The sequence below is a fragment of the Protopterus annectens genome, chromosome 12.part0, assembly GCF_019279795.1.
Source record: "Protopterus annectens isolate FY-2018-M chromosome 12.part0, PAN1.0, whole genome shotgun sequence".
NCBI lineage: Eukaryota > Metazoa > Chordata > Ceratodontiformes > Protopteridae > Protopterus > Protopterus annectens.
The window spans coordinates 142,882,100-142,900,408 of record NC_056746.1 but is presented as its reverse complement, the minus strand read 5'-3'; the positions used below and the strand labels follow the sequence as shown (position 1 = coordinate 142,900,408).

The window sequence follows — 18,309 nt, the reverse complement described above, 5'->3', positions numbered from 1 at the left end:
CATACTTTTTATTAAACATCTTTTTTTATTAAGTAATTTTTTATTACAATGTTCATTTGAATGCAATTTTAATAACATGGTTTTTATTTTTTTAATTAAACGGTAATATGTTATTTATGTATTTTTAACATATGTATTTATTTGTAGATAAAATATATATTAAAGTAGGTATTTTTAGAACACACTCTATGTAAGTTATGTTTTAAGTAAAAGGGAATGGTTTGATATTTTGTTGTTCCTTGCAACATCTTTGTTTGGCCACTAGATGGTGCTAAATGGATTCGTTTTTGCAGAAGTATTTCTTTCATCAAAGGAAAGTTTCATTTCATTTTTACTTATTTATTTTTTAATTTGTTCATGCATTTTACCAAAATTGATCACACTTTTAAAAGTGAATGTTTATTTATAAAAAGATTATGTGATTTTAGTAATGTATTGGCACACATCTTTAAATTTTTATCATGTTAAACATAAAATGTTAACATCAGGTTAAAAGCACAAAAGCACAAAAGCACTTTTTTAATTACAAGTTGGTTGCTCAGCAAAGGTGATTTGCTAATTGAAATAATGTGCTTTATAAAAGGTGTTAGCTTTGGAAACAGCCCACATCTGATGAAGTAGGAGAAACGAAAACGTACTGTGTATTTGGAGGCGTTTATGTGAACTGTTTGTGGCTTGTGGATTAAACTTGTGTTTCCTGTGGCAGCTTCAGTCTATGCTTTATTGTTTTACCTTCTGGGTCATCTTACTGTTTCATTTCATAATCTGTATGAAGTTACTGGGTATGTCAAAGTAAAGTCGTGTTTGGAGTAAGAATTCTAGGCTGACCCTGTCAAATGCCTTGTGAGCATCTACTACCATTGTATAGATGTTGGTATTGTTTTGGTTTGCATAGGAAATTAACGCATCTAATGTTAGTGTATTGTCACTAGTCTATGTGGTGTAAATCCAGATTGTTCTGGAGAGATGATTTTTCTCTATCAGGTTTTTCATTCTATTCGCAAGTATTGAGGTAAGTATTTTTGTATCCAGATTTAGGAGGCAGATGGGTCTGTAGCTGTCAGGGTTTTTGGGGTCAGCATGTTCTTTTAATATAAAGATGGTTTTAGAGGCACTGAAGTGGATATTATTTATTTTATTGTTTATTATGTAGTTCAATATATAGTGTGCAGTTTAGCTATCAAGGGGGTAAATGCTTTATAGAATTCTGAGGTGAGTCCATCCTGTCCCGGAGCCTTGTGCGCTTTTAAGTGTTTGATTGTTGTGATTATCTCGTTGATGGATATGGGTCCGGAGCCTTGTGCGCTTTTAAGTGTTTGATTGTTGTGATTATCTCGTTGACGGATATGGGTCCGGAGCCTTGTGCGCTTTTAAGTGTTTGATTGTTGTGATTATCTCGTTGACGGATATGGGTCCGGAGCCTTGTGCGCTTTTAATTGTTTGATTGTTGTGATTATCTCATTGACGGATATGGGTCCGGAGCCTTGTGCGCTTTTAAGTGTTTGATTGTTGTGATTATCTCGTTGACGGATATGGGTCCGGAGCCTTGTGCGCTTTTAAGTGTTTGATTGTTGTGATTATCTCGTTGATGGATATGGGTCCGGAGCCTTGTGCGCTTTTAAGTGTTTGATTGTTGTGATTATCTCGTTGACGGATATGGGTCCGGAGCCTTGTGCGCTTTTAAGTGTTTGATTGTTGTGATTATCTCGTTGTCGGATATGGGTCCGGAGCCTTGTGCGCTTTTAAGTGTTTGATTGTTGTGATTATCTCGTTGACGGATATGGGTCCGGAGCCTTGTGCGCTTTTAAGTGTTTGATTGTTGTGATTATCTCGTTGACGGATATGGGTCCGGAGCCTTGTGCGCTTTTAAGTGTTTGATTGTTGTGATTATCTCATTGACGGATATGGGTCCGGAGCCTTGTGCGCTTTTAAGTGTTTGATTGTTGTGATTATCTCGTTGATGGATATGGGTCCGGAGCCTTGTGCGCTTTTAAGTGTTTGATTGTTGTGATTATCTCGTTGACGGATATGGGTCCGGAGCCTTGTGCGCTTTTAAGTGTTTGATTGTTGTGATTATCTCGTTGACGGATATGGGTCCGGAGCCTTGTGCGCTTTTAAGTGTTTGATTGTTGTGATTATCTCGTTGATGGATATGGGTCCGGAGCCTTGTGCGCTTTTAAGTGTTTGATTGTTGTGATTATCTCGTTGACGGATATGGGTCCGGAGCCTTGTGCGCTTTTAAGTGTTTGATTGTTGTGATTATCTCGTTGACGGATATGGTTCCGGAGCCTTGTGCGCTTTTAAGTGTTTGATTGTTGTGATTATCTCGTTGACGGATATGGGTCCGGAGCCTTGTGCGCTTTTAAGTGTTTGATTGTTGTGATTATCTCGTTGACGGATATGGGTCCGGAGCCTTGTGCGCTTTTAAGTGTTTGATTGTTGTGATTATCTCGTTGATGGATATTGGTTCAGTTAGTTTTTTTTGTTGGTCTAACTCTAGTTTGGGAAATTTCAATTTTTGAAGGAAAAGAGTTCTATCTTCCTTTGATGTTTGTAATGTTTACTCTCCATATATTTGAGAGTATATTTGTTCAAATATTTTGACAATGTCCTCATTTTTTGTGTAGTTTTTGTCCCCGTGGTTTATTTCTGATATACTGGAGGTGGTTTTATGTTGTGAAATAATTCTGGCTAGAGCTCTAGATGGTATTTGTGCTTCTTCTGCATAGGTGGCTAGCGGCCTAGCTTCATAAAATGATAGGTTTCTGGATTCTAACATATAAAGGTCTCTTTGCATTTTTAATAGTTTTGCCTCTGTTTGTTTCTTAGGGTTACTTAATAGTTCTTTTTCAAGATGCTCTATTTTCCCTTTCAGTGTATGTTCCTCTTTCAGTTGTATTTTTTTATAATAGGCTGCTTTTTTGATGAATACTCCTCTAATTTGTGCTTTGGTATCGGTCCATTCAATGTCCATTGGTAGAAACAGATATTCTTAATGGAAAAAATGTAGACGTTGTTGGCCCCATTCAGTAGGGTGTGAGACACTGTTCAAACAATACAACAAAAGCCGTAGTACACAAATGCTTGATATGAAAACAGCTGTGTACATCTATGTCAGATCAAATCATAAACATTAAACAATATGCATTCTGGGAGGTTGTGAGGAATTACTGTGGATTGCTACAAATGAGTTGGCATTCTCCTGCCTACTGTATGTCCCTACAATGTTGCAGTACACCCTGTGAGGAAAAAATGGCTGTAAACTACCATGGGTTAAATAAAACAGGACCATCCTTGAGAGCAGTTTTTGTGGGTACTGTGTCAGTAACTGAGCATTTACTTAGTATGACTGAACAATATCATGCAATAAGTAAGGTTGTTTGTGATATGAGTGTTATTTCTGATGAACTCTTCAGACAAACAGCAGAACAACAAATTTGTTTTATGTTAAAAAGTTGTGACCGAGTGCTTGTTCTTTTTACCAGTGTTTTATTTTAGTTTGTTTTTGGTTTACTGGTTTTTGGTCTTCTTGGTTCGTTTGGTGAATATCATGCAATAACTAACTTGACAAATCTAGGGGGGAAAAATGGGACCATAGTTTTTCAGTTACTTAAAATAAAAGGCAGTAGTTATTTCAAGGCTGACAGAAAACAGAAATAGTTCTGCTTACATTCATCTAGAGAAATCAAGGGAGGGAACTGTAAATTCAAAAAGAAGTGACTAAAACTGACAAGGTTGATTTTAAATGGGTTTAAATTTAAAATGATAGAAACAGCAACGCATTGTTACATCTTAAAACATCACAAATAAGTGTAACTGCTCAGAATGTTGGATCCTGGCTGCAGCTTTAATATTAAACTGATACTGGAACCAATAACCATTAACTAGCCTTCCTGTTTAAAAGCAATTGTTCTTGTAAACTTGTATATAAAAGCATTGCAAAACAAAACAGTGACAATTAAGGTGGACTATATGATCCATGGTTAATAGAATGGTAAACAATGTGTTAGGAGCTGTAAAGATAAATGCAACTCTTTTTGCAAAGCCTGACTGCAATAGAAAAGTGCATGTTAGATTTATTACCAAATCAGGAAAGCATAAAAAAATAAGCTACAAAATTTTATCCAGCAACTGAGACATTGTCATAAAAGCAGAAAATGTTATAATTCAACAATTAAAGCCAGGAAAGGCATACGTTGGACAACATTCAAAGGATTAAATATTTAGATGACTGAATGGCATAACAATAAATAAAAATATACAAATATTTCAGACATGGGCAATAATGCCCTCCTAGCCTACCAATATACTAAAACAGTCATTCCATACTTAGTGTTAGGTCTGCTATATTTTATTATAAATCCATAAAGTTACTGTATAGACATTTCTAATAGATGTAGCGTGAAATAAATTACTTGCAGCTGATTTTTGACTAAAGGCTGTACTGGGGGTGCCAATTAAATCTTGGCTAACATACTCACCATAGCTATACAAGCTTGTTTGCCATCCATAAATCCTTTAGGAATAGCACCTGGAGTTAAAATCTCATATCTGAAACAAACAAACACAATGTCATTTCAATATATATAACAATAAATGCATTTAAGTGACAAAATACATGTTGATATACACCACTGATGTAGTTCAAATATTTAATAAGGGAAAGCTCTGTTACCTCTGCCTGAATTCCTGAAAAACAATTCTGTTCGGGAATCCCTGTCGACAAATGCGGATACCTTCCAAGACACCATTGCAACGCAGCTGTTCTAAAACTAGGTGGGCATCCAGTTTTCCAGCCTTTAAAACAAATGCAAGACAATGGACCTTTGTATTTATCAGAGTTACAAAAATGATAGACGCCCCAAAGAAATCACTTTGAGCTAAATTTTAGAAAAAACTATGAGTGCACAAATCTTGTAATACCTTTCATAATCAGATTTGCATGCAAATATCTACAAAGTTATTCAGAATGTTTAAGCTTTACTGCAATGCTGGATGGTGCAAAAAAGTCATTGAGGCAGCCAGCAAAATTAAAGACAACATTTACGTACACATTTTTCACTTTTTTAAGATCAATGGCGTGCCAGAAATCACCAGTACTTTTTAGTGTATATTTAATTACTATTTCAAAGTTTTCTCAACTTCCACAGACTTTTTACAGAACGGGGCATGAGAATATTCCAGGACATATGTTTGGCCAAATCAGATAAATTATGAGGGCCATAATGGCGTTTTCAAAGATGAGCTGTGCTAATGCAAATTTAGTAAAATATTATGTGCAATATACAGGGGAAGGGGGCTGAGCTTGAATATAATGTCCCTTACGTGGGAAATATTCACTAAATGACACACATTATGGTCATCTTTGACAGTAGTAAAAAGAAACACATTTCTGGCAATATTAAAAATAACACTTTTGATGCAAAAAAACGCTGTCTGGTAACAATAAAGGTTGTCCTCCACTTGTATAATACCAAGGAATGAGCAACACTGAAACGAATAATTAAGACAATTTAATATTAAAAACTTCACAAAACAAACATCATGAAACAGATTTAGCGCGCTTTCATCTCATACACTGAGACTTCATCAGAATCATCTGTTTTTCAAATGTACCTCCATATTTAAATAACCTTCCACTCCTTCCCATTGGCTCTCTTTGGCGCTCAATAAACTAGTGAATAACATCCGTATCCAAATAATACTAAATGTCATAATAATAATAAACGTGTAAATATACCGCCTAATAACATTGAATCACTACAATAATATATATGTATGTTGCGTTAATAAATAAATAAAATATGGTATAGCATAACATGTGGTATAGCATAACACATATCTCCAAGTAAATAAATTTGTTCATAGGTTCATAGGTTCATACTAGGCTATCTGCCCTGGGGCAATTATAAGCCTAGCCCGATTCTGTATGGCTTACGCCACCCCTTGATTTGAGTATACTGTGCCCTTTTTAAGGTTTAGTTTACTGTGCCTCTGTCCAATAGTGACACGGGAGTAATCCCTGGGACAAACCTACGATCCCCCATCCACCTATTGAGATTCTTCTTGAAGAGATTCAGTGAGGTGCTCTGCCTCACATGAACTGGAATTCTATTCCAGGGCGAAGGAAGCCTCTGGGTTATGAACCTGTCCCTCCAGCAAGTTCTATTTATTTCTGTGCTGAGGTTCAAGTCCCTCGAGCGTGTCCATTAATTCTGGATTTGACATAGCTTTGTATGTCAGGCATAGATCGCCTCGAAGTAGGCGGTATGCTACTGAGTAGAGCTGGAGTTTTTTTAACCGAGCAGCATATGGCATCTGTTTGAGACCCTTGATCCTCTTGGTGAGATACTTTTGGGGTCTTTCTAATTGCTGCAGGTGTCGGGTAAGGTACATCCCAAAAGGGGCATTGTATTCTATGATGGGCCTGATGAGGGATGAATAAAGGGGCACGATTACCTCTCTTGATCTAGATGTGAAATCCTTTGTGATGAGGTGGGCTATGTAGAAGGTCTTTCTAACCACTTTGGCAATGTGGTTTTCAAAGGAGAGATTGCTATCAACTTGGGTCCCCAGGTCCCTAATAACTTTCTCTGTACTTAATGGGTTTCTGCCTATGTGGTAATTTGTGGGCACATTGTTTTTGCCAAAGGGTATGACTATACATTTTTTGGCATTTAGCTTTAAACCATGGTGCTGGCACCAGTTATCTGTCTCTGTGAGACCTTTTTGAAGGATGTTTGTGTCAGCTGGAGAGTTGATTATGGCGCCCAGTTTGCAGTCGTCTGCGAACTTGGTGAGCCATAGTCCTCCCACGTTTGCCTGTACCTTGGAAAAGTATATACCGAACAAGAGTGGTCCCAGGACAGAACCCTGTGGGACGCCACTTGTGACCGGTTTCGAGTCGGACATGGCTCCAGCAACTCTCACTCTGTGGGTTCTGTCTTTGAGCCAGTTTGCGACCCATCTTGTGACATAGGGGTTTATATTTAAGCTGGATAGCTTATCTATGATGCCCGAGTGGGGTATTGTGTCAAATGCCTTTGCAAAGTCCAGATAGGCTGTGTGGACTACCTTCCCTTCATCTATGGCTTTGGTGACTGTTTTGAAGAAGTCAACCAGGTTCAAAAGGCAGGATCTGCCCTTGACAAAGCCGAACTGGGTAGGATCTAGTGTCTGTAGGTCCCCAATGTCTTTGTTTATGAGCTCCATGATGATCCTCTCCATAGCTTTGCAGACTAAGCTAGTCAGGCTTATGGGGCGATAGTTTACAGGGTCCGTAGAGGCTCCACCTTTGTGGAGTGGGACCACTGTTGCTGTATGCCATTCTGTGGGCACATATCCTGTAGTGAGGCTGAGATTGTATAGCTGTTTTATTTGAGGGATTAGTTCCTCTTGGAGTTCATGTAGGACGCAACCTGGGATGCCATCTGGTCCCATGGAAGCAGTGTTTTTTGCTTTGGAGAGGGCAGCCTTCATCTGAGCATCAGAGATGTTTGGGAGGCAGCCCTCTGCCGGGATAGATACTTGCTCTTTTGGGGAGGGGTGGAGAAGTTTGCACTGAACCTGTCTGCCAGGATATTGGCGATGTCTGTGGGTTCAGTGTATTTTTCGTCATTTAGAATCAACTCAGAACAAGTCTGGGAGTTGCATCCCAGGTTTCTAACATAACTGAAAAAGCCTTATGATTGTCTTTGGTGTCCTGTGCAATTTTTCTCTCGAAGCTGGCCTTGGAGGATTTTATGAGGGATCGTAATTTTTTGCTAGTACTGATCAGAGATGCCTTCCCTATTAGGGATTTTGCTCTATCATGTAGTAGCTTCCTCCTTCTGTTGTACAGTTTATTTATGGCAGGGGTCCACCAGACTGGACGCCTGCCTTTGGATGATTGGGTCTTGGTTTTGTTTGGGATAGCATGATCCATGGATTCCTGGAGATGTCCGTAGAATGCGTTTATATAGGATTCTGCAGTTTGGGCCGTAGTTTCCACTGGCCCTGGGGCCTTGAAGGATTCCACTTCAGTTTTGAGAAGTGAGAAGTTCGCTTTTGAGAAGTTTTTTACTGTGGTTTTCTGGGCTGGGGGGTGGGGTCGGGATGTGGACATCCAGTGAAATTAATTTATGGTCTGATCTTACCAATGAGGGATATACTTCTGGTGTGGAGCATAGAGTCCCCATGTTGGTAATGATCAGGTCTAGTATGTTGTCCCCTCTTGTGGGAGTGGTGACTAGTTGTTCCATAGCATTTGAGTTTATAATTTCCAGGAACCTTTGGGCTAAGGTGCTGAGGCTTGAGTAGTGCTCCCAGTCAATGTTTGGGTAGTTGAAGTCACCCAATATAATGGTGTTCGGAGAGATCTTCATGTTCTCCAATGTTTTCAGGAAAGCCGAGTGTGATTCCTGACTTTGAGAGGGTGGTCTGTAGGATGCTATAAACTGAAAAGCAGTCTTGCCCACTGTTAGTTGCACATGGATGGTCTCCGATACTTCGTGCAATGCCACTAACCTGGAGGTGTGGATATCCTTGATAAATATGGAAACTCCCCCTCCTTTTGTGGTTTGGTCCTGGTTTTGGGGCCGAAAAGCATGATATGAGGTATAGCCTGGTAGTGCTGGGGTGCTCTCTGGAGCCTTGAACCAGGTTTCTGTCACTGCACAGATATAGATGTTCTCCATACTGAGGAGAGCTTCAAGTGCGTGCATCTTGAGGTTAAGACTTCTGGCGTTTAGCAGCATTACCCTTAGTTTCTTGTTCCTTGTGCTGTCTATAGGGGTGGGTTTGACTTTTGAGCCTTGCCTAAAAAAGGCACTATGGGGGTGGCAAGAGCCTTTGCCAATATCCAAAAGCCCAGTGGTGACAGGTGCAAGCCGTCCCTAAGCGAAACAACGTGGCTTGTCGAGCATGTCATCCCAGGCTGACAGACACTGGATCCCCTTTGAATGACACCAAAATTTTAGCCAATTGTTAAAATCGATCATTTTGTCTTTGTACTGTGGCATCATTCTAGGTGAGGGTAAGATGCTGCTCAAGGTCAGGGTCATACCAGCCTGGGCTACATGATCAGAGAGCTCCTCTATGTCTCTTTTCATGTAGTCCAGGGAGGTACGTCTCAGGTCATTCACACCAGCATGTACAATGACTGAGTCATATTTGTATTTGCTTTGGAGTGACCTGAGTGCTTGCGTTATGTGGCAGATCCTAGCACCTGACAGGCAGCTCACCGTGACCTTCTCTTTATTCAGCCTGGTGAGCGGGACGCCAGTGTGTCTGACAATAGAGTCACCTATTACAGGAGTATCAGGTGTGTTATTCAGCCTTAAGGGCTGTGGTTGCTTGGCACACTGACTTTGTGGGTTATGTGTTGTGCGTGTTTTGTTTTGAGGTAGCGTTTGCTTGGATGTCTGCTTTGGAGGTCTCTGTTGCTTAGGTAGATTCTTATTTAGAGCCTCCGAGTATGTTTTTGTGTATTTATGTGTTTGGTTCACTGATGTGGCGGGACTATGTGATACTGGAATTGTGTTGTGTGAGGTTACCTTCTCCTACTGACTGGTTACACCAGTTTTGAGATGAGAGAGCTCAGCCTCCAGTTTGGCTAAATAGTTGCATCTCTCACATATATTTGAACCTGTTTGGAGGAGGAGAGGGTTGTCCGTGTACATGAGACAGTTGTAACATTGCCTCAAAATTCCCAGATTCACCAGCTGGACTGGAGAGGAAACCATTGACTGACCTTGGGACATGCTAGAGTAATATAGGGAAACTGAATTTAAGACTGACCAATAGAGGACAGGGTAATCGTAGAGAGTATAAGAGTAAGTAGTGCTTATGGTTTAATAGTGCTAACTTGTAGGATTACTTAATTGAACCAGTGAAGGGCCTTAGAATGAGAATATGGTGTTTAAATTGAGAGATAGAGCAGTTCCAAGGGAAAAAGTGAAGAGCATACCTTGTGGAGCCAGGAACAGTTTAAACCCAATTAGGCGACACTGCCCGCTGTTGCGCTATGCTCAAAAACACGCAAAACCACGCAAAAGAGGGTTTTAAGAGAGGAAGATGAAGGAATTTTGGAATTGACCCAAAATGGCCAATAAAACTACAGTTTCAAGTCAGTAACCACTCCCACAGGGGCAGGCAGGCTGCTCAATGTTTTTCACTGCCACTGATCAGCAGAGAGACTTCCCTTTAGCCCAAGCAAAAAATGGCCTCACAGAAACTTACAAGCAGTTCAAGAACAGCAAGCCTGTAACTGAACTTTTTTAAATCTCAGAAAAATGGGAAAAAAGCAAGATTTTTTTTTGATTTTTTGTTTTTTTCAGAGATAGCAGAGGTTCACAAGTATCAACAAGTTATAACAGTGCAGTAAATGACCCCACACAAGAGTGCTAGGCCAAAGACAGATAAAATGCAAGTTTTGAGAAAAAAACGATTTTAAAAATAAGTGCAAACAGGAAATTCAGTAAACAGCTCTAGGTTGTGCTCTAAATACAGTTACTAATGCAGAAATCAAGTTTAACAACCCAGAAAATGCTCAAAATAGGTGTCTATGCAGAAAAACTTAGCAAATAAACAGAGGAAAAATACTTAAAATCTCAAAAGTGGCTCCTTTCTTCTCTCAGTGTTTTCTCCTCTTGGTGGGTGCTTCACCAACAGCCAACAAGCCTGAAAAGACGCCAAAACCATGAGGCAACCAGGTTTTAAGAGAGGAAGATGAAGGAGTTTTGGAATTAACCCAAAATGACCAATAAAACTACAGTTTCAAGTCAGTAACCACTCCCACAGGGGCAGGCAGGCTGCTCAATGTTTTTCACTGCCACTGATCAACAGAGAGACTTCCCTTTAGCCCAAGCAAAAAATGGCCTCACAGAAACTTACAAGCAGTTCAAGAACAGCAAGCCTGTAACTAAAATCAAGTTTAACAACCCAGAAAATGCTCAAAATAGGCGGCTATGCAGAAAAACTTAGCAAATAAACAGAGGAAAAATACTTAAAATCTGGAAAAATACTTAAAATCTTGAATTTTTTCAGAGATAGCAAGAGTGCTAACTCCAATTGTTAATTGATAAAGACTGACTCAACTCACAAGTAGGTAGAATATAAAAAACAATCTTCTTAGAACACTGTAATTTATGTGCTGTTGTGTATTATAAAAAATAACAAAACTGTTTAATCAAAAGTGCACCAGTGCATAAATGTATATGTGTAGAACACCATAATCACAAGACTTCATAAATAATTCATTCAATACCAAAAGTATGAATGTATATTAATACATAACATATATATATTAAAAACTGATATAATAATGTAATATTCAATACTTAAAATGGGAATATATCCACGTATAGAAAAATGAATGCATGTATATAAAAACATCTATAGAACATGAAACGTCACCCCATTATATAATAAAGTTATTGTGTTCTCTTGGGATTTAGTGACAATAACTTCAGGGCTGGCTTAATGGAGATATGGTCATTCATTCCCGGGTGGGTACAGGAATCTAATCTTATTTGCCATATCATTTCACGAAATTCCAAGAATGTCTCCCAGTCACCACCCCTGTCCTTCTGCTTGACCTCTTCCAATACCCAGAATTTGATGTTCATATTCGTACATTTTAGAGTATGCCTATACTTTAGTTGTTATACTAAGGGAGTTGTTTATCTGGCATATTGTAAGACATGTGGGGCATACTATGTGGGGAAAACCAAAAGGAATTTGAGAAATCATATATATGAACATGTTAGGGACATTAATAAAAAGAATGAGAATAACGCCCTTTAAATAACGCCCTTTAAATAACGCCCTTTAATGCTGCAGAGTAAATGGAGCTGCAGCCAAAAAAGAACTGACAATTATTTTATTGGGCACTTTTATCCCAAACTGAGGACTTCATCAGAATGAAATAACAATATGGAGGCCAGCTTAAATTCTAAAAGATAACATGATCAGAGAAGGTCAGGTGACTGCTTCTTAAAACACATTACAAGAGTAAAAAATAAAAAAAATTTAAAAAAAAAGCACCTGCTGGTCATACATAATACGTACCCTCTTTTCATGATTTGGAATGATGCAACGCACAAAGTTGGGGTTTGTATTTCTAAGGGTTGTCATCAGCTTCATCAGCTGTTCTTTGTACAGCTGACCAACTGTACGGAACATCCCTTTCTTGGTCTTGGAAGAACTGGGGAGGGAGCTGTCACTGCTCATTTTTGCCACCTGGTCCAGACCAACGATACGATCCACTGAAAGGAAAACAAAAAAAAAAAGACTTGATTTCAGTTGTTTATTTTTTTCTATGTTCTGTACTAGAAATTATAAATTATCTCTGACTGTAAAAGCAAAATAGAGTAATACTTATTCAGTGGTTGAAGAACGTTAATGGGTTAGTATACGCTAATGAAATTCATTAGTCCTTTTGAAGAATGAACAGCACAGAACCTAGTGCTTCTTAAAGCAAAATGCTTATATTTTGTTCCTGTTTGACTACCGTATTTAAAGAAATATTTCTAGTATAAGAGCGATGGATATTTTGCACATATTTCTGACTTACAGTAAGGGAACCACATTCTGATATTAACTGTGATACTCAGAAGTTAAAGGAACTTGCATGACATTAGAATTGAAAACCTTCTTTGCTGGGCTGCCTCCACATATAACCAGGAAACAATTATCTTAGGTGATTTCAATCTAGACTGGTCAACCTGTACCTCTGACAACTCAACCAACTTTATCAGCCTTTTTGGGTTCTCACAATTAATCTGCTCACCAACCAGAATTGAAAAAAAAACAGTAACAAACAATCCACACTTGAATGGATACTCACCAACCGGCCATCCCTATGTCACCACTTCATTTACCTCCCTGACTCTCTTAGTGACCATATATGCCCACCTATCTTCTCAGGCACAAAACATGCCCTATCAAAAACATTAGATATAAATATATCGGCAGCAAAAGAAGCTTCTCCATCGATACCTTCAACTTGCTTCTAAAGCAATGTGACTGGACTCCTCCAAAACATCTGCAGTTAGATGATGCTGTCCAGTATTTCAGTAATGAATTCTTAACTCTCTGGCCCCACTTAACAAATTTCACATCAAAGCAAAACTAAATTTGTGGCTAACTTTAGATACTAAATAGAGCATGAAACAGAGAGATAGAGTCTGATCACACTATCAGGCAACCAAAAGCCAAATTTTCCTCCAAAATTATACCAACTAAGAAATTTAGCCAAACAAACAAATCTGAAATGACAAAAAATGTTACTACACATTAGTCCCAACAAAAACATCAAAATAACCCCCAGAAATTCTGAGTTGCCATGAAACAACTCTTAAACCCAGGGAAAAGCACTACCCCCACCCCAACCTCCCTAATACCACTGAGAACGCAGCAATCCAATTTAACTCACACTTCATAAACTCTATACAGTCCTTAGTAAATAAAACTAAGAATACTCCACTAACTATTCCCAATAATTCTGCCCCACTCTTTCTCTATTAGACCTGTTCAGTCAAGCTTCATAAAAAACTCCTAATACAACTAAAATCCATATCACTTGCTGTAGACGTACTGCCCAACAAATTTCTCAAAATAGCATCAGATTCCATATCATATCCAGTCTTCTTAATCATCAACCATTCCATCTCTAAACAATATGTCCCTAAACTTTGGAAATTTCTCATTTCATCCCCATGCATAAAGGCGGTACATCCACAGAATGATCAAACTACAGGCCAATTGCCATTCTCCCTCCACTAGCCAATGTAAGTGCAATTTCTACTTGTGACTTTGTAAACTGTAGTGGAACTTTTCTCCCCGGGCCCTACTGAAAATGGGCCTCTGGCCCAGTCGGACGATCCTGGTGAACAAATGTAAAATAAAAAATAATAAATAATAACATTACATTTTAATGAGTTCTCTTGAAATCTATTGTTGGTTTTCTCTGCCTGAAGACAATCAGAGCTTCCACTGGCTTGGCAGCCAGCAATCGAATGCAGAGGCTTTTTTTGAATCTTTATCCATCCACTGCTAGATAAGTACTTTAAAGTGCTGATTTTCTGTCCGTCTTGATATATACTAGTGCTGTTGTTCATAGGTTCATAGGATGATACTAGGCTATTGGCCCGGGGGCCCTTATAAGCATAGCCAAGAATTTCGCCCATGTTCCCTCAAAGTCAGCACCTGTTTCCCCTTTCCCCTGTCCAGCAGTGCATTATTTTACAGAGTTTTTGTACTTAAAAATTGCATTTAAGGAATATTGCTTTTACAACTGCTGAAGTCAGATCCATCCAGATCTGAATATTTAGTCCTCATTGCTGAATTGCACTTTATCTTGTAAATTACTGACGCTGCTTTAATATCTGTGCATTATTTGCTAGGTCCTTGCTCTCTTTTCTAACTTTTGTGCACTGGAGTACTGTCACAGCTGTTTATTGTGAGTGCCCACACTTTCTCTGTTTGTTTTTATATTTGCATCTTGGCTAGTTTCTGTATTTTGGGAGCCACAGACATTGTTTGTATATTAAGAAGTTTTTGGTCTGCACTCTAGTGGCAAGATGGGTAGCCAGGTTTCTTCTAAGTTGGGAATCACTGTTTTTGAACTCAAAGTGTGCACATTTGCTGTTGGCCGGAGGGATAACTTGTTTGTTTTTTGGGGTTTCTTTGCCTGTTGTCACATTTACACACTGCTGCTTGTTGTGCGGCTGTGGATAGCAAAGCAGGTGCTTAGAAATGCAAATTCTCTAGAAAAACTGTCCCTAAGAGTTCCTGAGCACCTAATTGCTGGAGGGTCTATATTAGAAAATCGAACTTTCAAAAGTTCAAATGTCATATGGTTGACACCATATGACTGAATTTTTGAAAGTTCAAATGTTTTAACAGAGATCTCCATACAGGGCGGAATGGGAAGGTTTCCCTTTTCTGCACTGTAGTGCGATCTCGGAGTTGGTATATTTAAAGAGTGGGGGATGTGGGGGGTGCAGGGGGGCTTAAAACATTCAGGTAGGTTATTTGTGTAGTTTATTTTTTTTTATTAGATATTCAGACTTTTAAAAGTTCGATCATATGGTGTCGAACATATGACAGTCGAACTTTTGAAAGTTCGATTATCTAATATAGACCCTTTGCTGGAAGACTCTAAGAGGGGCACCACTCTGTGAAACAGGACTAAATTAAAATTAAGGAATGGCAGTGGTGGTGCAGCGGTTAGTGTTGTCACCTCACAGCAAGAAGATCTCCAGTTTGATTCTTTACTGGGGTGCCTTCTGTGTGGAATCTGCATGTTCTCCCTGTGGTTGCATGAGTTTTCTCTGGGTGCTCTGGTTTCTTCCCACATTCCAAAGACATACAGTAGATGGCTTGGACACTCTAAATTGGCTTATGTGTGAATGAGTGGTATGGATGAACTACTGTGGCAGGGCTAGCTACCCAGTGCTGTAAACCTTGGCTTGAGATGACTGTCACTGTTGAAGTGACACCCTCACCCCATGTGCAAAATGGGAAAGAGGGGGTGAGGATGGACGGATGGATCCTAGTAAATCGGTTCTGTCGTACAGTAGTCGCACAAAGAGGAGCATAAATCCTTTGATACTGCACCGCTTGAAGCCTGCTATATTTATACCTGAAATCATGATCAGCACATTCTTATGATCTTTGTAGCCAGCCTGGTAAAAATGGGAGTCTTGAGATTGAGTAGCAGTTGTCTCATGCTTTGTGACAGACACCTAATTCTTATATGTGAGAAGCATACTTATACCTGCTTGTGGAGGCAAGCCTCTCACATAGAGCCACTCCAAATACCAAACAGGTCATTAGAAACTTACAACACCACACAATACTCACTACACACACACACACACACACACACACACACACACACACACACACACACACACACACACACACGCACACACACTGCAGGACAAGCACATAGACCTACATATGCCAAGGCTCTTAAAAGTAATCCACCTAATCCAAACCCTCAAAGACCTGCAAGACACAGTAATTACAATAAATACCCTCAGCAACCTTAAAAACTCACCCATCACGGTACATTCAACCTCAACTTACAGTGTCTCTAAGGCTAAGGCCATAAGGCACACCACAACACAATGCAGCATTATGGCCATAGGAAACTCCATTCTGAGGCACACCAGTGTCCCACCCACCAAGCTAAACAAGGAAAAGGTTATGGTCAGTTGCCTGTCAGGGAAAAGATCTGTCCATTGGCACATGCACTCAGGTCATGGAACCACAAGTACCTTTATGACCCAGTCATTCTTCATATGGGATTAAATGACTTGAGGTGTACCTCCCTGGATTATATGAAGGGAGATATGATGGAGCTCTTGGACTGTGTGTCCCAGGCCAGTATAAGCCTAGCAATGAGCAGCATTTTCCCTTCTCCAAGGAAGATGACACAATATGAACATAAAATAATTGACGTTAATAAATGGCTTAGTTTTTTTATATATTTCGAAGGGAGTACAATATTTGTCAGCCTGGGAGGATATGGCTGACACATGACTCTACTTTGCAAACAATGGAACTAATTCTTGGACTCAAGTCCATCAAGCTGCAACCATGTAAAATCTGGTGTAGTTAAAACAGAAGCCAGTAAAACACAGCCAAACCAATAAACACAGGCAAAAATAGCTATGTAATGTAGCCTGAGACATTTCTTACCATCTTTCCAAAGGTCACCCACAAACTTATCCGAAGACTGATTTAAGAGTGTTGTCACATTGTCATTCAATGGATCCATGTTCTTTGTCAGCCATTCACTAGCATTATAGTCAACCTGAAGACAAATGTATTCATTAATCACAGTTCAACAGAACAATAAATAAGAAATTAATTTTTCCATTAGTGCAGTGGTACATAAAACGAAGACCCTTATTATTATTCAGACATAGAAGAAAGCCAGCAAATAACACATACCACAGTAATTTACTCATAATCTAACTGAAAGAATGCAGATTGACAGTACTGGATCATGTCAAACTGCTGCTCACACATGCTATAAATGTACCATGTTTGTAGGATATTTAGTACAAACAATCCATATGACTTTATGGTTGCTTCAGTGAAAATGACAGGTGTTTACCAATAAAAGAAGAAAACATAATTAGGTGTTTACTACACATGGGATTGCTCATTACCTTTCCTGCATAGTGCATTATAGAGAATTCAGTCACACCCTTTAGCTGTTTAGCCTTGTGGAATTTGGGATGATTGCCTTGTTCTTGGCTTAGTTTATCCACAAAGGATTTGTCAGTAGCCTTTGGAAACCAGCACTCTTCATCTAACAGAGCCAATACACCAGGAGGGTTGTTCTGAAAAACACAGGAAGAAATCATCCAGTTACCGTACTTATCTAAATAAATGGCAAAACTGAAGAAAACGATTTATTAATATTTAATAGACTGAAGAATTATGTACCTAACTGATTTAAAGTCCTTACAACAGTACTTGTTGCAAGGGAAAAAAATCATTCAGTTTTAAATGATAATGTAATTCCAATATGATTAAGTGTCTGTGTGGTTATGCCTACTGCTGAAACATGACACTAATCCCATTTCAAAGAATGAGCCAGTGGCCATTATGATTCAAAAGTGCTAATATTCCATGGTGCAATAACGCAAATCTGGAAAAAGACATTTTAGAAATGGACACACACACTCACACTTACTTTATGTTTAAAAGACCTTTGGGCCTGTTATGCAGGTGCAGTAAGACAATCCAGCATCCAAGTTATTGATGGTGGCGGCGGTGGCCATTTAAAAGGGTCAACTACAAGTCCTCATAGGTTCATAGATTAGTACTAAGCTAACTGCCCTTACAAGCCTAGCCAATTATCCCTTGTGAGACTCAAACCCTGCACCTTGTGCTTGTAAGGCAAACACCTTAATCATTAGGCCACCTTCCCAACCTAACAGCTTGTAGCTCACAACACACTTGCTTACTGGTATTTGCTTGAAAAAGCAAGTGCTTGAACTGACCCAAAACTGTACAGCCCTAACTTTAACCCTTAAACTTCCACCCAGTTTCTAATCTGAGTCCTTCCTCCCTTAGCCTAAAATTCCAAGCTCCCTCCCTAAACCTAAATTCTGCAATCTCTCCCTAACACTAAATCTCTCCTTCACTTCTTAAACCTAAGATTCCCTTCCCACTACTGGAACCAAAGACTCGCTTCCCATTCCCTAACCTTAAAACCACCTTCTGACTCCTTAAACCCAAAACTCCCTTCCTGCTCTGTAACCCTAAATCTCCCCTTCTGCTCCCTAAACCTATCTATTCCCTCAG

The 18,309-nt window shown here is 39.3% G+C and overlaps 1 protein-coding gene across 3 annotated transcripts in view; it reads right to left on the bottom strand.

Annotated features, from left to right (window-relative positions):
- Nucleotides 1-18,309, bottom strand: part of MYH11 (myosin heavy chain 11) — a 547,944-nt gene that overhangs the window by 202,433 nt on the left and 327,202 nt on the right. For all 3 annotated transcript variants that reach the window (XM_044089163.1, XM_044089164.1, XM_044089165.1), the window contains 5 exons: nucleotides 17,166-17,339; nucleotides 16,690-16,804; nucleotides 12,049-12,245; nucleotides 4,676-4,797; nucleotides 4,482-4,551 (listed from right to left, as the gene is read on the bottom strand). In XM_044089163.1, the coding sequence (XP_043945098.1) occupies nucleotides 4,482-4,551; nucleotides 4,676-4,797; nucleotides 12,049-12,245; nucleotides 16,690-16,804; nucleotides 17,166-17,339 (678 nt within the window). The remainder of the gene's footprint in view (nucleotides 1-4,481; nucleotides 4,552-4,675; nucleotides 4,798-12,048; nucleotides 12,246-16,689; nucleotides 16,805-17,165; nucleotides 17,340-18,309) is intronic.